General features: G+C 39.3%; 1 protein-coding gene across 7 annotated transcripts in view; it reads left to right on the top strand.

Annotated features, from left to right (window-relative positions):
* The first annotated feature begins 4,525 nt into the window (after nucleotides 1-4,525).
* The window catches only part of LOC144960664 (alpha-mannosidase 2x-like), a 74,314-nt gene continuing 55,319 nt past the window's right edge, over nucleotides 4,526-23,520 (top strand). The window contains exons 1-6 of one of the 7 annotated variants that reach the window (XR_013642911.1): nucleotides 4,526-4,706; nucleotides 17,425-17,692; nucleotides 19,120-19,287; nucleotides 20,383-20,488; nucleotides 21,162-21,208; nucleotides 23,290-23,437. Coding sequence is in view for 5 of the 7 variants with exons in the window: in XM_078893939.1 (XP_078750065.1) it covers nucleotides 17,567-17,692; nucleotides 19,120-19,287; nucleotides 20,383-20,488; nucleotides 21,162-21,208; nucleotides 23,290-23,437 (595 nt within the window). In the remaining 2 variants the exon portion in view is untranslated. The remainder of the gene's footprint in view (nucleotides 4,707-17,424; nucleotides 17,693-19,119; nucleotides 19,288-20,382; nucleotides 20,489-21,161; nucleotides 21,209-23,289; nucleotides 23,438-23,520) is intronic. The other 6 variants (XM_078893942.1, XR_013642910.1, XM_078893941.1 and 3 more) reach the window with 6 other exon arrangements.

Genomic DNA, 23,520 nt, shown 5'->3' with positions numbered 1-23,520 from the left:
GATAGTATGCGCTTGGCTAAAAAGCTCATAACATTGCCATCTGGAAGTATAACGGACAAACACAAAAAAACTATGTGTACCCATGAACGTTTATAGTAAATGTATTTATATTTATATAGGGCACCATGCTCAATGAGCCTTAAAATGCTTCATTTATTTCCCCTATCACGGCATAATATGGACCAAAGTTCTATTTCATGGAGTGTAAGTGAGGCAATGTGCGTCTAATTTGTTGCAGCACACTCACACTATTTGTCGCTGACAATAGCCAGGTTCTTTTTCATATCTTTATGCGGCTATGCGGTCTAGTGGTATGACACTCGCTTTCGGAGAGGAAGGTCCTGGGTTCGAGCCTCGCTCGGCGCGTGGTTGGGTCCTTGGAAAAGGCTCTTTACTCACATTCTCTAACCGTACTGAGGTGTAAAATTAGTACCTGGCCGTTAACAGCGTTGTCTCTGTCGAAACAATTGTAATATCACCTAAGAAGCGTCATGTCTCGTTCTATATGTTATGTGTTGCTGTTGGTCAGGGACCCTTTGTAAGGCGCTTTGAGCACGTTTAGTGGATATTGAGCTATATAAAAGCTCTTTTTTTTTTCTTGTCGAGTGGCTAATGGATGGAATGTGACCTATTTATTTTGATAGGTGGCCGCCAATCGACTTCGGTCGAGAACCTGCTTAACGGCAAAATCGCTCAATCTGTGGGGAGCTTTCCACCTGTCCAACATGTACCCGTAGAGGTAACGAGCCCGAAACCGCAGAGGATCTAGTTGAACGGTGTGTTGTGACGAAGTTTACGGGTGGGTTTGCGACGGTGCACGAGTGCGGTACGGAATTTGTAGATTGGGTCGATCGTTATAATATGGTAGTGTGAGCACCATCTGAAGCTGCTGCTGATAGGGTCGATCGTCATAACATGGTAGTGTGAGCACCGTTAGAAGTTACTGCTGATTGGGTCGATCATCATACCATAGTTAGTAGTGAGAGCACCATTAGAAGCTGCTGCTGATCCTCGCATTCAACAACACAAGCGGTGTTATGTGACACCGCATCGCTGAACCGAACAATGCTACCATTTGATCTAAGTCACTTACCAACATAGAGGTCTCTTTCGTGCGGCTATGTAGTCTTGTGGTTTGACACTCGATTTCGGATCGGGATGTCTTGGGTTCGAGCCTCGATTTGCGCAAAGTTGAGTCCTTAGAAAAGACTCTTTACAAACATTCTCTCATCGTACTCAAAGTAAATACGCCCCCCCCCCCCCTATCTTTTCTCTATTTGTCCATGTGTGTTTAGTATCCCCATCATTGTTGCACGTTACTGTAGAACGAGCTTAAGTCTCAATGGGATATTAGCTTTAGGCGACCGTGAGTTGTTATTTTTCAAACCTGTCGCTATGCTATCTTGTGTTGATAACGCCCCTCAGTCGTCATATAAATTCTACTCACCATGGTTATATAAACCCATGGCAGGCCGCAAAACGTCACTTGCTATTCTTAGCACAATGCAGGGTTGATTGTGCGAAAAACGTTCGTTGCCGGAAAATAGCAAGGCATAGTGCAGGTTACTGCACTGTGCAAGTCCGTAAACGGGTGACCAAAAGCATAGTGCAGAGAAGGCAAATCTGTTACTATATGTCCCAAGAAAGTATAACACAGAGAAGGCCGAAACTGTGTTATACAGGCCGATTCAGAATAAACCAAATAAAACACAGGGGACCAAACACTGCGTTATAAAATATCAAAAGCTGGTCGGTCGGTGACGAGTTAAAAAGCGATATAATATGTCGTAATATCACATTTCAATAAAAGAGTGTGATAGTAAAAAGGTGCCCGTGAAAAATTGAGTCGGTCAAATCTCTATCCAGACCCAAAAGGGATAGTACTAAGTCTTGTACGTAAAACAAATTTGAGAAGCACAGTTGTTCTCAATATTTTTTGGGCCGTGATCGTTTCAAAGGGAAGAAATATCTACACATCTTCACGAAAAGTCAGAGCGACGCCGTTACAAGATTACAGAGGAGCAAACTCGAGACGACAACAAGACAAGATTTGTTTGTGTGTATTGTATTGTCTTTATATGTTACCGAATAGGTACGTTTTGGTTGTCAAAACTTTCATTTTTATTTTGACATTTTCTTTATCTTTTAAAATAAAGTTATAATTTAATGATCAGCGGACTTGTTTAATAATTTAAAGCTATACTTTTGTGGGAACCTTTTGTAAAATCAATAGCCTTATTGTGGCAGGAGATATCTTTATCTTTTAATGTTATAAGATCAGTGACAATTATTATTAATATAAACCCTTTCATTGGGGGGTGTGACGAAAATATAAAAGTACAGTACATTGTTTTTTCGCGGCGGTGGTGGGGTTTGAACCTGCGACCTTATTGGTACGACAACTCCGCCTGGCAGGTGAGAGCGTGGCTCTACCGTGTGAGCTATCCACGAACACAAAATATTCGTTTCAAACCCAAATCATTTCTAGATCCCTCTCTCACCCACTTCTTGAGACCGCCGATTCGTTCGCACACCACCATCGCGAAGTAATTTTGACCAGCAGTTAAGCTTAATAGCCAATATTCTCAACACAAACATATTGAGACATTGAGTATGCTCCGGTGTATGGGGTGAATTTTAAATTCAGAAAAGTGAGTGGAGCAGGCACTTATGAAGTGAATAGAAAAGTGCCAGAAGACAATAGAGAATAAAAAATTTTTCGCGGCGGTGGTGGGGTTTGAACCTGCGACCTTATTGGTACGACAACTCCGCCTGGCAGGTGAGAGCGTGGCTCTACCGTGTGAGCTATCCACGAACACAAAATATTCGTTTCAAACCCAAGTCATTTCTAGATCCCTCTCTCACCCACTTCTTGAGACCGCCGATTCGTTCGCACACCACTATCGCGAAGTAATTTTGACCAGCAGTTAAGCTTAATAGCCAATATTCTCAACACAAACATATAACATAGAAACGATTGAGACATTGAGTATGCTCCGGTGTATGGGGTGAATTTTAAATTCAGAAAAGTGAGTGGAGCAGGCACTTATGAAGTGAATAGAAAAGTGCCAGAAGACAATAGAGAATAAAAAATTTTTCGCGGCGGTGGTGGGGTTTGAACCTGCGACCTTATTGGTACGACAACTCCGCCTGGCAGGTGAGAGCGTGGCTCTACCGTGTGAGCTATCCACGAACACAAAATATTCGTTTCAAACCCAAGTCATTTCTAGATCCTCTCTCACCCACTTCTTGAGACCGCCGATTCGTTCGCACACCACTATCGCGAAGTAATTTTGACCAGCAGTTAAGCTTAATAGCCAATATTCTCAACACAAACATATAACATAGAAACGATTGAGACATTGAGTATGCTCCGGTGTATGGGGTGAATTTTAAATTCAGAAAAGTGAGTGGAGCAGGCACTTATGAAGTGAATAGAAAAGTGCCAGAAGACAATAGAGAATAAAAAATTTTTCGCGGCGGTGGTGGGGTTTGAACCTGAGACCTTATTGGTACGACAACTCCGCCTGGCAGGTGAGAGCGTGGCTCTACCGTGTGAGCTATCCACGAACACAAAATATTCGTTTCAAACCCAAGTCATTTCTAGATCCCTCTCTCACCCACTTCTTGAGACCGCCGATTCGTTCGCACACCACTATGGCGAAGTAATTTTGACCAGCAGTTAAGCTTAATAGCCAATATTCTCAACACAAACATATAACATAGAAACGATTGAGACATTGAGTATGCTCCGGTGTATGGGGTGAATTTTAAATTCAGAAAAGTGAGTGGAGCAGGCACTGATGTTGGTAACAACAAGATATGAAGTGAATAGAAAAGTGCCAGAAGACAATAGAGAATAAAAAATTTTTCGCGGCGGTGGTGGGGTTTGAACCTGCGACCTTATTGGTACGACAACTCCGCCTGGCAGGTGAGAGCGTGGCTCTACCGTGTGAGCTATCCACGAACACAAAATATTCGTTTCAAACCCAAGTCATTTCTAGATCCCTCTCTCACCCATTTCTTGAGACCGCCGATTCGTTCGCACACCACCATCGCGAAGTAATTTTGACCAGCAGTTAAGCTTAACAGCCAATATTCTCAACACAAACATTTTACATAGAAACGATTGAGACATTGAGTATGCTCCGGTGTATGGGGTGAATTTTAAATTCAGAAAAGTGACTCTATTGTCTTCTGGCACTTTTCTATTCACTTCATATCTTGTTGTTACCAACATAAGTGCCTGCTCCACTCACTTTTCTGAATTTAAAGTACATTGTTTCTACTTTAGTTTATCGTCCTGACCTTTAAAAAATTCTATCAACAAATCAAAGTTAATATCGCTCTATGAAAGCGATGAAATATAGAATAAATCGCACAGCTCCCTAGTTTCAAAAAAAGAAATATGGCGACGCTCGATCTCTCATAAGCCACATTTAATGATGTGGACCCCTCTGTTGTCCTATCTGCTGCCCTTCTCCTTTATCTGTGGCTGACCCCGAGAGTGGAGATTACCGGAAGAGAGCTCTTCAATGCCACACTACAATTTTTCGCATCAGCCAACCAAACGAAAACAACACACCATCAACACACACTTGTCTAGGCGATTCGGAGCAAGTTCGTTGCTACTGAACCGCAAGGTTGTTCATTAGGAATGGAATTATTGATCTGATTGATCGATCGACTGTCTGGAAATCATTCAGGTTAGGAACAGTAAATTGTTCACCTTCATTGTTTAAAATAATCTCTTAAATTGCACTTCCGTTCTCACGATTAAAGTCAAATGGAATTGAATCTCGCCCAGTCAGTCAGTAGTCAGTCAATAGGTAGTTGCATGAAAATTTGAGATTGCAGCAATTGTTTTCAAAATAGTCTCATGCTATTCTGCAAGAAATACACTTTTCAATGGTACCAAAATTATGACAATGTGACAATTAGAACCAAAGTTACGGGATTATTAGTCCGCAAAAGTGGACCAAAATACTTAATATAATTTAAGAGGAAAAAAGAAACTAAAACTGTGACCAGAGAGCAACCGAAAAGCGGGGGAAATGGAAAATCACGGTTATTTGGGGTGGAATACATATAAAACCATATATCAAAATGATCGCAAAGGAAAGACGAAGCAAATTTTTAAAAAATTAAATGATTATTATGCAATATTATGCAACGTCATGCAATTACATAACCCTAGAAAATGAAAAAAAAAGACGCGAGGAACGGATAATAACTTTAAAAACAGATTTGAGGGTGGTCTTCTTCCAGAGCATGCTTACAATACTATGGCTATGATTAATTTTGAACACAAAAATTGTTAAAACAAGAGGAAAGGAGCGTAAACGTATGAATTTAGACACTAAAGTTGTGTCCTTGGGGAAGGCACTTAATATTTGGCATTGGCAAATGAACAACAGACGAAAGATGACTGGTATTCGGAGAGAAGAAAAAAAAAACAAAAAAACAATGAACAGGGCTAGAAATAAAGTTGAACAAGTGTCAGTAAATGCAACTTGCAAATGTACTGCCCAATGTTTTTGCATCCTTGGACAAGACATTTGGGCACCAACAGTACTCGGGAGAAACAAGCTTGCCGCTTTATATATGCAAACATGGTCAGTGATAAAAATGCAAAATTAAAAACAAGAACTACATAAGAGTGGTAGAGAAAACTTAACCTGAAAATGCAAAATTGAATATTACGTAACATATTACATAATAACAAACAATAAGCCGATAAATACCGACACTTTGCAAACTTTCTGCAACATAGGCATGTCATATATCAAACTGAACATCTCGAAGAGATGTATCATATGACTAACTATTAAACTACATTAAAATTGAAATGAACTTTAGAAAATTTGATAATTGCTTTGCATTCAACATCACTAAGAGAACAGATTAAAGGGTACTCACGTACTGACTCGCTTAAATCCATAAGATGGCTGATATGTGGCAAAAGACAGAAGACAACAAAATCTAGGCACTCTGGGTTGTTGGCTGCATGGAATGTAGACACAGGCAATATCCAGGTAATGATACTGAATAAATACATCGAAGTCCAAGCAATGATACAGAAGTAGTTGGGGGAGACTGACGATCGAATTCATGTTGTTACTTCAATTTCATATTTAAAATACAAGGCAGATTATTGGAGCTGGAGGAGGCAGTCGACGGGAGTTGGAGGTGGCAGACAATCAAATTCATGTCGTTATTTCAGTCTCATATTTAAAAATACAAGACAGACGACTGGAGTTAGAGGCGGCAGACGACTGGAGTTGGAGGTGGCAGACAATCAAATTCATGTTGTTATTTCAATTTCATATTTAAAAATACAAGGCGGATTATTGGAGCTGGAGGAGGCAGATGACGGGAGTTGGAGGTGGCAGACAATCAAATTCATGTTGTTATTTCAATCTCATATTTAGAAATACAAGGCAGATTATTGGAGCTGGAGGCGGCAGACGACGGGAGTTGGAGGTGGCAGACAATCAAATTCATGTTGTTATTACAATTTCATATATTCAAAAATACAAGGCAGATTATAGGAGCTGGAGGTGGCAGACAATCAAATTCATGTTGTTATTTCAATCTCATATTTAAAAATACAAGACAGACGACTGGAGTTCGAGACGGCAGACGACTGGAGTTGGAGGTGGCAGACAATCAAATTCATGTTGTTATTTCAATCTCATATTTAAAAATACAAGACAGACGACTGGAGTTCGAGGCGGCAGACGACTGGAGTTGGAGGTGGCAGACAATCAAATTCATGTTATGTCAATTTCATATTTAAAAATACAAGGCAGATTATTGGAGCTGGAGGAGGCAGACAATCAAATTCATGTTGTTATTTCAATCTCATATTTAAAAATACAAGACAGACGACAGGAGTTAGAGGCGGCAGACGACGGGAGTTGGAGGTGGCAGACAATCAAATTCATGTTGTTATTTCAATTTCATATATAAAAATACAAGGCAGATTATTGGAGCTGGAGGAGGCAGACGACTGGAGTTGGAGGTGGCAGACAATCAAATTCATGTTGTTATTTCAATCTCATATTTAAAAATACAAGACAGACGACTGGAGTTCGAGGCGGCAGACGACGGGAGTTGGAGGTGGCAGACAATCAAATTCATATTGTTATTTCAATTTCATATTTAAAAATACAAGGCAGGAAATGAAACATGAAAATGTGGTGTCATAATGAACGTCTGACTCTGAAAACAAAAAAAGTACTTCGATTATGATTAAATCAACAAAATTAAAAGTTATATAATAATTTTTGTTGTGGTAAAGAGTAAAGTAATGAATGAAATATACTTGAATTGGCTCTATCATGCTATTCTGTATTATTTGTATTGAAATTAACCACATTAAATTAAACCAACACACTTAACCTGCAGAACAAACAAAAATAAAAGATAAAAAATAATATCAGTGGAACATAATTTTTAGTTGTCCGGTATCATCCCAGTTAAAAAGTCATTTCAGTTTCAACATTCATTCATAAAATAAAACTAAAATTATGGATGGGACTATTTTCAGTCTTTTTACAGCAATTATTTAGCTTGAAATTATTTATACAAGTCACAAAAGCAAACGCAGTCGATAGTTTACAGACTGCACTGTACACAGGAGACTCGGGATACATCGAGAGGCAATCCTGGTTGGCCGTCGCCAACTTCATGAACACGCATCGTATTTAAAGTCACTAAAAGACGCTTTCGCCAGCATCAATCACCACCAAAATTCACACAAATAGAGAAAAATGGTTGGCGAATAATATAACATTAATTAAAAATAGGTAATATAATGAAAAATGTATTTAAAATGAAGTTAAAACTTACCAAATTTTCAAACAGCTGGCATCTGAACAAAGAATGAACGGATTAAAAATCTGAAAACACCGCCTGATGCGCTGGCTTCTCCTCTTTAAAATGAGACCGGAAGTGACGAAATTAGTGCACAGGAAGCGATTCCACGGCAATGGAAGTAAAACTATGTTCACCGGTAAACACAATTTTCACTCCAGAGCCGTAACATCGATATCGGGGCTCGATCAGCGGCTCAGCCACGGGCGATGCGACTACCTACAGTCAATGCGCAGTCAAGTCAAACAAATAGTCAAAAGTTAGCACTTAACTTAACGTCAATGCGCAGTCAAGTCAAGTCAAACAAATAGTCAAAAGTTAGCACTTAACTTAACCTAACTTACTTATGGTATCCCTTACTTTTCTTATTTTGCCGTTGATTTTGCTGTAAGATTCGACTAATTCGACAAATGATAATGACAAATGCAGGAGCAAATTTTGTAGTAACTACCGTGATTGCCAGAACTCGGTATTCTGGCTGTAGGACTCCATGGCTAGGATGGGTCCAGATGGCCGGTGAATCACGGAATTACTGAGTTAAAAATATATATTAAATAGATAAAGTTATAGTTAGTATAAAAATATGGCTTACCCTGAATCTAGTTAGTCGTAATGGTAGATAGGTATGGTCGCAACAGATATGGTATGGTAGATAGTTTAGTGTAGAGCTTGAAGTGTGCAGTAGGTAGTCTGTAGGTAAGTGTAGTGTGTATCTGGGTAAGTGTGAAGTGTCTGTCGTAGGTAAGTCTGAAGAAGTGTGTCGGTAAGTGTGTCTAAATCGAGAGGTCCACTTGGCTTTATATGAGCTGGGTCAGCTCGGGACGAGGCAGAGCGGAAGTAGGAATGACCATTGCCAAGGTCACTAGCCGTACGATTGTTTACGGCTAGAGATCCCTACAATTTGTTTATCATCTAGACAAACCACATAAAAACGTCTCAGACGTCTACATACTTTAACTTTAACTCTTTTTGCACCATTCTTATTAAGTTCAAACTCAAACCGATTTATTGAGTCGCGGGGGAAGGGTAGCAATGAGCAATCTTGTAAATTGTAATTAGCAAGTTTGGATTCCATAAAAGTAAAAGGACTTAAAAGAAGGTAATAAAAAGGACGACGTCAGATGAACTAAGACCAAGAGTAGAGGCAGAGGAAATGAAATGCTACAAAAAAATATAAATATCTAAAAAATGACTTCCACTTCCATATTGTCGTCTTGAAAATAGTTATGATGGTTAGCACACGTTGAAACACAAATTGGCCCTAAATAAAAAACTCTTTTTCAATTCAAAAAATGGAGTGTGCAAAAATTAGGGTTGTTGTTATTCAAATTCAGTTATTTCCACTCCTTTAACTTTATTTTATGGTCTCCAGTCAAACCTGTAAGGGTAAGAAAAACTTGGTTTTTCCTTCTTGCCGCATACGGTCAGAGACTGGAACCAGCTTGACGCTAAAGTGACCGAAGCCACTACAATTGATGCTTTTGTGGCAAGTTGCTATGCAGATACTTAGACCTTACACAAACCATCACTGACCAACGTTGACGACCCCTGAATGTCCCTGGAAATTGATTTTAGACTAACGATTATAAACAAGGAATACAGAGAGATTAGAAAGCAGTTTCATATTTGCCATAATAATCAACCAATTGATTGTGGGCAATCAAAAGAAGAAGAAGAAAAACTTGGCCCATTTTTATGGTGGCGTTTTTATGCACCTCCTATGGCGGTGATGGTAAATTAATGAAACGAAGTGGCAATTCGGACCCGAGTCTGAATTGCTTCACGTGGCAATTCGGACTCCTGACACAATGCGCCTGCGCAATCACAGGAAGTGACGGAAGTGGAATCTGGCTCGAAAGTGAAGCGTGGTAAGGTGAGGGGAAGCTGCTCGTTGTCAGTTGTCAGTCGGTAGGAGGGCGAGTGAGCGAGCAAGTCACGTTTTAGAACTCCCCGAAGATGGCTATACCTTCAAAAGCGGTGATCTATTATTCCCCTTTGTCTTACCTTTTCTTGGGTACTTTTTAATTAGAAAACGGTAAGGGCTGCCTGTACTTTTTAATTGGTAATTCTAGAACTTTTTGCTATCCAATTTCTCCATTTTTCCTGGCGCTGATATGACCTAAATGTGTTGCAAGCGCCTTAAAAAACAAAACATAGATCTAAATATTCGTGGTCTTTGGGAGATTACAATTGTAGTCGCTATTATTAACGTTAACAATCAATTTGCCCTCGCATAGATAAAAAAAAGAGTGTCTTTGTGTAATGATTGGAAGATTTATTTGATTTGCCATGAGCGTGTTTCCCCGTGTGGTGTCCGGGGTCCCTCAACTGAGAGGGTCAAGAATAGCCCAACGCCAAGCCAGCGTGTCGTAAAAGGCGACTAATGGTGTGTGATTCCCCCATCTTTGAGTCACCTGGTCCTCCAGGTTGGGGTTGGCAAAGGGTTAACACCCCTTTCCGTTAAACTCAAACCGTTACAGAAACACAGACAGACAAACTAAATCCTTTTTTTAGCTTGGGCGACCGAAGAGTTTCTGGAATTACAGAATTTATGAAGGACAACAGACAAAGCCGAAAGGACTCTGCTGACCCGATGACGTCTTCGCCAAACAAGCAGCTTCGAATTGCGTCGTGGAACGTTCGCACCATGTATGAAGCAGGAAAAAGCTCTCAAGTTGTGACTGAGATGAGAAGATACAGGCTGCATATACTTGGAGTAAGCGAAACCCACTGGATACAATCCGGACAGAAACACCTCAAGTCTGGGGAGAAGATTTTATATTCAGGGAGAGGGGACGGGATTCATACACAGGGAGTAGGAATAATTCTAAGCAAGTTTGCCCAGAAGTCACTGAGAGGATGGGAACAATGCGGAGAAAGGATCATCATGGCGTCCTTTACAACACGGAGTAAGAAGATCAGCATGAACATTGTACAGATCTATGCCCCAACAAATGATGCAACAGATGAGGACAAAGATACATTTTATGGTCTGCTACAACAAGTCATTGACAAGTTGCCAAGGAAAGACATCAACATATTGATGGGAGATGCTAATGCAAAAGTGGGACAGGATAACGTAGGCTATGAAGGTATCATGGGACGTCATGGCATGGGAGAAATGAATGATAATGGAGAGAGATTTGCAAATTTCTGTGCATTCAACAGTTTGGTGATTGGAGGATCAGTGTTCCCCCATAAGAGGATCCACAAAGCAACTTGGGTCTCACCAGATGGTGTGACAGAGAATCAGATTGATCATTTTTGTATCTCTCGTAGATTCAGACGTTCATTGGAAGATGTGACAGTACGGAGAGGGGCAGATGTTGGATCAGACCACCACCTGCTATTGGCAAAGCTTAAGCTCCGACTCAGAAAACACGGGGCCAGATCACATACAAGAAGAAAATTCGAGGTGAATGCACTTGATGGGGAAAAGAATGAGGAATTCAAACTACAATTGAGTAATAGATTCCAACCTCTTACTGAGCTCGAGGAGGACATAGATGTAGAGTCACATTGGGCAAAGATCAAGGAAGTCTACATAACAACTTGCCACGAGGTATTGGGGGTAAAGAAATCGGAACATAAAGAATGGATAAGTCCAACCACCTTGGACCTTATTGAAAAGAGGAGAACAAGGAAGGAACAAGTGAATGCAAGCCGAACAAGGGCTTCAAGACTGGATGCACAAGAGCAGTATCGATCCATAGTTAAGGAAGTCAAAAGATCTGTGAAGAAAGACAAGGAAGCATTCATGAACAGACTTGCAGAGAAAGCAGAAGCAGCAACGACTGGAGGACACATGAGGATCCTTTATCAAACTACCAAGACACTTGCTGGAAAATATGGGAAACCAGAGGTACCAGTCAAAGACAAAGATGGGAAAACTATTTTTGGAAAAGAGGCTCAATCTGAACGATGGAGGGAACATTTCAACTGCCTTCTGAACAGACCACCACCAGACAACCAGCCAGAAATTTTGCCTGCAAGGAATGAGCTACCAATTAGCTGTGATCCACCATCGATAGCAGAGATTGTGGGTGCCATTAACAAGATGAAAAGGGGGAAAGCTGCTGGACCAGACCAGATTCCACCGGAGGCTCTAAAAGCTGATGCGGAAAGAAATGCTGAAGCCCTGCACCCACTATTTGAGAGAATCTGGAATGACGGGATATTCCCAAAGGATTGGAAGGAAGGACATCTTATCAAGCTTCCAAAGAAAGGGGACCTCAGTAATTGTAATAATTATCGAGGCATCACTCTTCTTTCTATCCCAGGAAAGGTTTTCAACCGTATTATTTTAGAGAGAATTAAGAATGCAACAGATGCTAAACTGCGGGACGAACAGGCAGGTTTTCGGAAAAACCGTTCAACCACCGACCAGATTGCCTCTCTGCGAGTCATAGTAGAACAGTCTATAGAATGGAACTCTCCTCTTATTGTCAACTTTCTGGATTACGAGAAGGCTTTCGACAGTATTGACAGAGCAACATTGTGGAAAATTCTGGCACATTATGGACTCCCTGAAAAGATAGTAAACCTCATTAAGGAAATGTATGAAGGATCAAGTTGCAGGGTTGTACATGAAGATCAGCTTACTGACAGCTTTAAAATTAAGACTGGTGTCAAGCAGGGATGCTTGCTCTCACCATTCCTGTTCATCCTTGCCATTGACTGGCTAATGAAGGAAACCTCCAAAGGGAGAAGAAATGGGATACAGTGGACCCCCTGGACACAGTTGGATGATCTGGATTTTGCAGATGATCTGGCTCTTTTGTCCCACACCCAGGACCAGATGCAAGCAAAAACCACAATTATAAACAGCCTCTCGGAATCAATTGGTATAAGAATTCACCCTGCAAAGTCAAAGGTCTTGAGGATAGGTACGCGTCAAAGGGAGCAGATCAAAGTAAAAGATCAGGAACTCGAAGATATAGACACTTTCTGCTATCTCGGAAGTATAATTGACAAGGATGGAGGCACGGAAGCAGAGGTGAAAGCACGAATAGGAAAGGCACAGGCTGCATTCACATCTTTGAACAGAGTTTGGAGAACTAAAGATATCTCCCTTCAACTAAAGCTAAGACTTTTCAACTCAAACGTGAAGTCTGTCCTACTGTATGGATGTGAAACTTGGGACGCATCACAGGCATGTATAAGGAGGGTACAGATTTTCGTAAACAGGTGCATGCGTAAGCTACTCAGAATAAAATGGATGGATAGAATAAAAAATGAAGAAGTATGGAAAAGAACACAGCAGAAACCAGTGGGAGAGGATATAGGAAGAAGACGATGGAGGTGGATTGGACACACGCTTAGAAAGAATGACTCAACTATAACAAAGAAAGTATTGGACTGGAACCCTCAGGGCAGAAGATCAAGGGGAAGGCCACGAGGAACATGGAGAAGAATTAAAGAAGCTGATATACAGAGAAGTGGTAAGACCTGGAATGAGATAAAAAAGTTGGCTCAGGATAGAGAAGGATGGAAACTGTTTGTCTGTGGCCTATACCCTGACCCAGGGTGAAAAAGGCAATGATGATGATGAGCGTGTTGCAAAAGATACATGCATGACATATCTCTACATTATATAATTTGCCATTTGTGGACGTGAAAAACTGCGGGGAAAGGAGAATAATATGACTTTGGGCATTGAGCGTTTTATTTAAAAGGCTGTATGGGTCGGGCTTTGACAAAAGGCAGTATCTTAATTCTTTTTTAATTAAAAAAAATTTATGCTGTTTTATTTCTAAATATAGAAATAGAGGCGATTCTTGGCAGCAAGCCATGCAATAGAGTCCCGCCACTGGGGTAGGTGCAGAGTACTGTCTAATACTAATATTATTAGATAATACTGGACTAGGTGCCTATTTTAATAAAATAAGCACTGGTTGAATGCGGAGAGAAAATGATCAGAGAAAAAGCCGCTGGCTCTTGGGTTGTTGAAATGGTTGTTGGGGGGGGGGGGGGGGGGAGTGTGTAGTGTGTGTGTGTGATTATTCTGTTTTTAATGAATTAGAGATACTCATGAGTGTGTGTGTGTTTAGGAAGACCAATACGGTTTCTATAGCTGCAAACGGAATAGTAACTGAGAGTTTCACTAATGATACTATTGATAGTTCATCATTCGGGCGCATTGCATTGCAGTATTCCGAATCGAAGAGCCATGGAGTTATTCAGACTCGACCCTGGTTAGCCACGGAGTTCTATTTAGTTTAGACCATGGCCGACTAGTACTATAGTTACCTCATGATTTAGGCTCGAGTCCGAATTGCCACGGGAAGCAATTCAGACTCGGGTCCGAATAGCCTTTTCCTTAATGAAAATGTTGCTGCATACGTCCATGAGGTTTAAATAGTTTTAGATTGTAGTTTAGCACGCTGATTAGAGATTACCAATGTACGTTTATACAATGATATTAAATTAAAGAATAATAATAATAATAACAATAATTTAAACAGCTAAAATTAAAAAGAAACATGGCACACAAATACTGATCTCAAATAAATAAATAATTTTAGAAAATTAAAATCTAAGTTTTTTTAAAAACATGATAAAATGTTTTTGAAAAAAAAAAAAAAAAGAAAAAAAGCAAACAAAAATATAAAGTAAATTTAAAAGAAACAAACTATGTCTACAATGGGAATCGAACCCGGTACTTTCAAGGTTGGAGTCTGACAGCTTGTCCACTGAGCTACGGAGCCACCTGACTGTCCATCACATTTAATAAGGTCTTTCTAAAACATAATTTTACCTTCAATGCAACTTCTCTTTTCTGGTTTTATATTTCGATTTTTAAATTATTATTATTTTTATATAAATTTATTAACAAAAACATCCTACAGATGTCACAATATAGCTTTCGCCATGTCCAAATACAGAAACACAATATCGCTGATGAAATTGGGTGGGATGCGCATACGTGACGGAGGTGCATAAAAAACACTACGCATTTTTATCCCCAGACACCTCCTGCACGTTTGCCAGATAAATTTTACATAACAAATATCATACAAGTCTCAAGTCTTAGAAAAATGCCAAATCAAAGTTTGTGTATCAGATCAATCGAAATTAATTAGGTTTTTAACGCCAGGAAATATGTCAAGAATGTAAGGAAGCCAAAATCCAGCTTTATTGCCAAACAGTTTCAATAAGATCCAAAGTTATTAAAAATTTTGGCACAAAAAACATCAAACTGGCATTCCTACCATTTATCAGTCAATTGCCAAGGACTGAGTCCATCAATTACCAAGGAGTCCTCCCCAACGTACTCAACAGGAGAAATTAACAAAATGGCCAAATTTATCCAGTCTCAGAGATGGAGAGAGAAGCACCCAGAATACAAATACAACATGAATGACCCAATCAAGGTGCTCGACAGAAAGGAATAAGTCATCATCTTCAGACTGAGAACTGGACACAACCATTTAAAGGAACATCTGTGGAGGATGTCCAGAGCAGGTGCCTCTGGACAATGTGACTGCGGACTTGAAAATGAAAATGGTCATCATGTCCTAATGGAATGTCCAAGGTACAACCAGTTGAGAAGGAACTTCTGGCCTGACCCAACCCCATACTCAAAGAAGCTGTACGGCAATGAGGACGACCTCAGGACCACTGTGGGCTTCATTCACCAGACCGGACTGACCATGTGACGTGACGGGAACGAAGAAGAAGAAATAGGAAGTTTTTAGGTTATAGTGGTGATTTCAGTCCAACCTCGATTTGCTCGCATTCGAATCTCGAATCTTGTCACTTTCTTCCAATCATTCATTCGTTGTCAATCGCTGTGGAAAAGTCTTGAGTCTACACTCATCAACATTTGTTTTTAATTGATTGTCACAAGTCTTTTCACAAATTCCTAGTCCTAGTAAAATTAAAATCATATCAAAAACAAATATTACTTTTGTTTTCGGATCCAAATGTGAGATTCCGCGGGGGAAAAAAGTGGCAAATCTCTGCCAAGTATAAATAATTAAATATTGCCTGATATATTTTTTTTAAAAATAGTAATTTCCTTTGTTTTAAATGATAATTTACTGCCTATCGTCATAATAAGGAACAATTCACGTAAAAGATTTGTGCAACAACATCAGTCCGTGGCTGTTAATAGTAAATATTTGACGATTTACCAACTCTCATGGTCTGTGACAAAAAGAGGATATATGAGAGAAAGAGACAGAGAGAGAGAGAATATATTGTTGTGTTGGGTGGATTCAAAGTTTTGGGGAAGATTCTGTAACTGGCCAGTAAGGAGAGAGATAAACTTTATTCTTGAAAGAAACGGTTGGGGGGGTGGGGGGGCGTGTTCAAGGTTTGTCTGGGAATCATTGCTGATGGGATTTTTTCTTGGATCCTCGTTGGAAATTCACGATTTGTGACCCTTCGCCTCAAAACGGTATTAAGTCGGGATGGTTAAGATGTTGAAAATTGAATTTATAGCCAGAAATATGAGACTTGTGTTGAGTTTGTACGTTTTATCGAGGAGAATGGCAACCATATTTTTGATCAGTTTAACATTTAATTCGGCTTTTAAGCATCTATTTCGTTTCGACATAATACCGTTTTGAGACGATGGGTCACATTTGAGTCATAGAAGGAATTTCCTCCTTTAAAAAAAAAAAAGAAAAAAAAGCATTCCCCCCTCCCCCCCCCAATCAAATATACTACCATGATGAATGTTTTTCAGTAACTGATATGTTACAGTGAATGACATAATCAGTCGGATGGTGAAAGTTTTGAACTGAGATATTGCCAAGTATAGTTAGAATGTCAATTTTTATCAAAAATGAGTTCTTGTCATAAATGATTAAATCAACCCTTTTTAAACATCTTTGGGAAATATCAAAGCTTAATTTCACTTCTAAATTTTGTTTTACAGCGAGTCAAGTTGATTTACTTCCAATAAAGATTAAAATGCTCTGGGGAGCATATTCTTTCAGAAAATGCATAAAAATGCAAATCCAAAATTTTCACCTTCCGACTGATTATGTCATGCACTGACACATACATATAACCAGTTGTGAAACATAGTAATAATAAGCTATAATTATGGGGTTACGAAATTAAGAACACCAATGAAGAAGGCCAATTTATTTGAAATTCTACGTGTCACACACTATCTCCTCCCTGTAGACTTCTTTTCCTTTTTTATTTATTTTTTTTTTTTCTTTATCTTTATTTATTTATTTATTTTTTTGTTGTTGTATTTTTCGAAATTCTAGAATGGGATCTCTGAATTATTTTCTTTTGTTTCCCCAGAAAATTTGATTCTATTATTACTATTACATTACACACATGTTTTGTTACCTCCTTCCCCCCCCCCCCCCCCCCCCCTCCCTCATTTCCACTTCTTGCATCAACACTCGACGCCCTTTCCTCACATTAACTTTATTTCCACATTTGACAAAATGTGATATTTTGTAAATTTACATATTTGTTTGTGTTTTTGTTTACTGTCTCCTGACGAAGGCCAAGGGCCGAAACGTTGAGTCACATCTACTCACTTTATATTTTTTATCTCCATTTTATTGGCTCATTTAGGCACCTCTAGCTTTGATTTTCCAACAGATTACTTGAGTGGCCAGTGTAGTGTGTGTGTGCTACAACAGGATATCATCATTTATCATCACACACACACATACACATACACAAACACGACGGACGAACGCAGAGAACAAACAAGATGTTGACACGAATGAAGCGCGTGACTGTGTTGTGGGGTGTGCTCATCTTCATCGTCACCATCGCCATGTTGTATACTATGTTGGACACTATTAACACATTCCCTAGGTCAAGCCGAACGCACGGGGTCAGTTTGACTTCTCTCTCTCTCTACTTGTCATCATTGGAACTTGGAACAAGATTCCAACATAGGAATGTTTTTTTTTAGGATTAGGCATAAATTTAAAAAAAAAAAAAAGCAGTCCTCGCGAGTCAATTAGGCCCATGGAGCTGGACAGAGTTTATCCCATTTTCTATATCATGAAATGGACAATAGAAATTGCTTGCTACCATTTGGATAGGATACTAGTCTATCGCAAAGTACTTTCCGCTACCCAATCACTGCTGGGTGGGTGTGGGCAGGGGGGTCAGGAAAAAATTCTTGACTGCATCGGGGATCAATCTTGGTCCCTTTGCATGTGAAGCGAGTGCTCGACCCACTGAGCTATTGGTTCACCCTAAGGCTTAGATTGCTATATAAATACTCTTCTTCTTCTTCTTCTTCTTCTTCTTCTTCTTCTTCTTCTTCTTCTTCTTCTTCTTCTTCTTCTTCTTCTTCTTCTTCTTCTTCTTCTTCTTCTTCTTCTTCTTCTTCTTCTTCTTCTCTTCTTTCTTCTTCTTCTTCTTCTTCTTCTTCTTCTTCTTCTTCTTCTTCTTCTTCTTCTTCTTCTTCTTCTTCTTCTTCTTCTTCTTCTTCTTCTTCTTTTCTTCTTCAAATTAGTAATATTATTATTATTATTATTATTATTATTATTATTATTATTATTATTATTATTATTATTATTATTATTATTATTATTATCATTATTATTTATTATTATTATTATTATTATTATTATTATTATTATTATTATTATTATTATTATTATTATTATTATTATTATTATTATTATTATCATTATTATTATTATCATTATTATTATTATTATTATTATTATTATTATTATTATTATCACCAACTTTATCATTTTTATCATCATCATCATCATCATCATTATAATAATTGTTATCGATATTTGATCAGGATGGAGTGAGTAATCTAGGCAGTAAATTCATGAAGACACATTTTTGAGAGACTGATGAAGCAAACCCACAACTTCCCCCTCTATTTCTAAAACCCTTTCCTAACCCCCGCTCATCCCTATGCGGCTATGTGGTCTAGTGGTATGACACTTGCTTTCGGATCTGAAAGTCCTGGGTTCGAGCCTGCTCAGCGCATAGTTGAGTCCTTGGAAAAGGCTATTTACTCACAATCTCTCGCCATACTCGGGTTTGAAATGTGTACCTGGCTGTTGTTTCTGTTAGAAAATTGTAATATCGCTTAACAGACATCATGTCCCGTCCTTAATGTTAAGTGTTGCTGGTGGCCAGGGACCCCTTGTAAAGCGCTTTGATCATGTTTAGTCGATATTACACTATATAAAAGTTCAATTTAAAAAAACAACAACATTTTTTCATCTCCCCCCTCCCCCTCCTCCTCCCCCCTCACCCTCCTCCTCCCCTCTATTCCCTCAGGCCACTTATAACATGCTGATCAGCAAAGTTGGACAGATGGAGAGAGATATCGCATCCAACAACGAAATCATCAAAAACATCCGACACGAACTGGGGGATGTTTTGAAAGGAGCGGGAGAGGGCAGTCCCTCAGTGGTCAAGATGGGTCAAGAGGCTGGGGCAACAAAGGTGAGGACAGGAGGAAGTGGTCAACGCAGTCTATAGAGGTTGGCTGACCTCAATGGTTTTAAACTTTGGTTATTAGGAAGGAGTTGTATTGGAGGTGGTTGTAGTATTGGTGGTGGTAGTAGTAGTAGTCGTGGTGGTAGTAGTGTAGTGGTCGTGGTGGTGGTTGTTGTAGTAGTAGTACTAATAGTTGTGGTAGTAGTAGTAATAGTAGTAGTAGTTATGGTCGTGGTAGTAGTGGTAGTGGTGGTAGTAGTAGTAGTACAAATAGTTGTGGTAGTAGTAGTAATAGTAATAGTAGTGGTGGTGGTGGTGGTAGTAGTAGTAGTACTAATAGTTGTGGTAGTAGTAGTAATAGTAATAGTAGTGGTGGTGGTGGTGGTAGTAGTAGTAGTACTAATAGTTGTGGTAGTAGTGGTAATAGTAGTAGTAGTGGTGGTGGTGGTAGTAGTAGTAGTACTAATAGTTGTGGTAGTAGTGGTAATAGTAGTAGTAGTAGTGGTGGTGGTGGTAGTAGTGGTAGTACTAATAGTTGTGGTAGTAGTGGTAATAGTAGTAGTAGTAATGGTCATGATAGTGGTGGTAGGAGTAGTAGTTGTATTATTATTAGTTGTAGTAGTAGTACTAGTAGTAAAGTGCAACGCACGTTCGCCGAACACGCATTTGACAAATTCACGGGTTCAACGAACAAGGACAGAATTCCCTAATTGAGCTTTATATAGCGCAATATCCACTTAATGTGCTCAAAGCGCTTTACAAGTGGTCCCTGGTCAACAGGAACATTTAACATATAGGACGGGACATGCCGCCTGTTAGGCGATATTACAATTTTTCGGACAAAGACAACACTGTTAACGGCCATGTACTCGTTTTACACCTGAGTACGGTGAGAGAATGTCAGTCAAGAGCCTTTTTCCAAGGACTCAACTATGCGCCGAGCGCGAGGCTCGAACCCAGGACCTTCCGATCCGAAAGCGAGTGTCATACCACTAGACCACATGGCCGCACAGTTCTTGTCATGAATGATTAATTACGTCCTTCATTGTCTTAGTAAATGTTTCACGGCATTCGTGAATCACAAACTGTTTGATTTCTCAGCCCAAGCAGCCGTCAGGTGACTTGTCAATATTCCACAAGCCAGTGGTGAAGAAAACTGGGCCGCCGTACACGCCGGCCACCCTGGGGCCGGTCTCCACCAATAAAGGTACTTATATATATATATATTTATATATTTATATATAGAATACAAATTGTCACTCACAATTTGTATTCTATATTAGCTCTAACCATCATTATCGAGCACTTTCGTACCTACGAGTACCCACCAACACTCATAAATATATATATATATATATATATGTGTGTGTGTGTGTGTGTGTGTGTATATATATATATATATAGTTGTAGATCATCTGGTTCATTTCTGTGTTTACTTGTACTGGAGTCTATTTTGGGTTGTAGACGAGGTGTCACACTAAATTCTTAGTTTACCAGTCAATTTACGGATTACACATTTTTGTCTCAGCTTACACATTTTTTTGGTCTCAAATTACACATTTTTTGTCTCAGGGTACATGTTACATATTTTGTTGACTGTACGTCATTTATAATGTTTAAAATGACCTCAGAGAAAAAGAAAAGAAGTTTAATCAAAATGTTTATAATGCCCTTAAAAAGAAATTAAGTTAAAATGTTTTAAAACTGCCTTGAATAAAATTCAAATGAAAGTATTTGTTATTATTATTATTATTATTATTATTATTATTATTATTATTATTATTATTATTATTATTATTATTATCCATGGACTTGTAGACCATTTGTCTAGAGTGCCCCAAAGTTGATCAAATTCCTCGTAATTTTCTCTCCAAATCCAGACACTTGCGAATGGATCCGAACGGCCCGTGCTGAGACAGACATCAATGTAAGTATTGACCACATATGTGACCCCACGTCTCAAAACGGTATTAAGTCGGGTTGATTAAGATGCTGAAAATGGAATTTGTAGCCAGAATTATCATGCTTTAGTTGAGTTTATATGATTTATAGGGTAGAAGGAATATCATATTTTACTGTGCTAAATACCAACGTTTATTATTTTTGACTAATTTAACTAGAATTTGAATTTTTAAGATCTGGTCCATCCCGACATAATACCGTTTTGATACGAGGGGTCACATATGTATGTGCGTGCAGGGGAAGAGAGAGAGAGCGAAAGCGACGATGAGATGAAGTAATGAGATCAAAACTATATAAATCAAGAATAAGATACGGGGACTGGTGTGGGGGCGGGGGGGGGGTGTTATTGAAGAATACTAGACGGTGATAGTATTGTTATATTAACCCCCTATATACCCTATTAAAATATATATTTAAAAAATTAATTAGATATCAGGGGTGGGGGGGGGGGGGGGGGGGGGCAGAGAGAAAGAAATAAAGAGAGAGAGAATGTGGGAGAATGGAGAAACCTTATTCTCTCAATCCTTGTCTCTATAGTATGAATTTGATTCATCAGTATGGCAGCTCTGTGGTGTGAAAAAAACGAACATTGGTCGAAAAAATGAGAATAGTCATCATATCGTGTCGCGCCAGTGGTGGATCCATTGGATGGCTTCAGGGGTGCAGCCTCTCAGGTCCATATCACTGATATGTGGTCCAATATCGCACTCGTGAAGGGTGTGGTCCACGTTTTGAGCCGTGTGTCCACATTGACATCGGCAGTCTGGAGAGAATAGTAATTTCAGACAATTAGACAGTCATCATCAGGATGTATTTTTTATCATCATCATCATCATCATCATCATCATCATCATCATCATTGCCTTTTTCAGGGTATAGACCACAGACAAACAGTTTCCATCCTTCTTTATCTTGAGCTAACTTTTTTTTTTTTATCATCTCATTCCATGTCTTATCACTTCTCTGTATATCAGCTTCTTTAATTCTTCTCCATGTTCCTCGTGGCCTTCCCGTGGATCTTCTGCCCCGAGGGTTCCAGTCCAATACTTTATTTGTTATAGTGGAGTCATTCTTTCTAAGGGTGTGAGACCACACAAGCAATATTATAATTGATAATTTTAAATTAATGAAAAACCTTTCCATAATCAAGTGTAAAATGAGTTCCTGTTGGAAAAAAAAATCTGTAATATCGTCTAATAGGTGTCATGTCTCATTCTACGTGTTGCTGCTAGTTAGAGACACACTTGTAAAGCGCTTTGAGCACGTTTAATGGATATTAGGCTATATAAAAGCTCTATTTTTTTTTTTATTGTTGTTTATTTTTAATAAACTTTAAACATTTGTCAAGTAGACAGGTATGTAAATCTATAGTTCATCCTCACATTCAACATCATTCAATTCCTTCACCTTTGACCTGTGGGTGGGGATCCTGACCTCCCATAGTGGGCAGGGAGGTACATGCTGTGTCTTCTATCCCCCTATATCCTGGGTGGGGATCCTGACCTCCCATAGTGGGCAGGGAGATACAGGCTGTGTCTTCTATCCCCCCATACCCATTTTCTAATTGTTTCCTGTCATTGTCTTGGAATGAGATTACTTAGTTTTGTCCTGATCCTTGCCGGAGTTCCTTGGCTGGGAGGGAAACAGTCGAATGTATAGTTACAGTTTTGGGAGATTATATTTTTTTCCTTGTAAATCATCTCTCTGTTATGATTGTATTATGTTTAGTTTACATATTATATTATATGATTGGTAAACATTGAGTGTATTCCTCTTAGTTGAGACCAGTGCTTGTGTCTGGATGAAACTTTTGATGGTGTGCTCTTGGAATCTACATCTGTTCCCTATTTGAACCAGTTCCCCTTTGTCTTACCTTTTCTTGGATGATTTAATTGTAATTCTAGAACTTTTTACTATCCCATTTTCTTCCTTTTTACTGGCGCTGATATGACCTTATTGTGTTGCAAGGGCCGTAAAACCCTTAAAAACAAAACAAAAACAATCACCTTTGACCCCTCCCCCCCTGACCTTGACCTTTAACACCAGACCCACGCCCTGCTGGAAAAGTTACCCTTTGACAACCCAGACGGTGGAGCCTGGAAACAAGGCTGGAACGTGGTCTACACCGCAGACAGGTGGACCGCCCAGAAGAAGTTACGAGTCGTTGTGGTCCCTCACACCCACTGCGACCCCGGTGAGTCTTCACAGCAATAATTGATAATAATAATAATAATAATGATGAGATGCTCGGATTCGTTGACAACGTTCAAATCTCGC

Source organism: Berghia stephanieae, chromosome 15 (assembly GCF_034508935.2).
Source record: "Berghia stephanieae isolate SIO BIC M18660-M18661 chromosome 15, UCSD_Bste_1.3, whole genome shotgun sequence".
NCBI classification, from domain to species: domain Eukaryota; kingdom Metazoa; phylum Mollusca; class Gastropoda; order Nudibranchia; family Aeolidiidae; genus Berghia; species Berghia stephanieae.
Note: the sequence above shows the minus strand (reverse complement) of the source record. Positions and strands in the feature narration are given on the sequence as shown.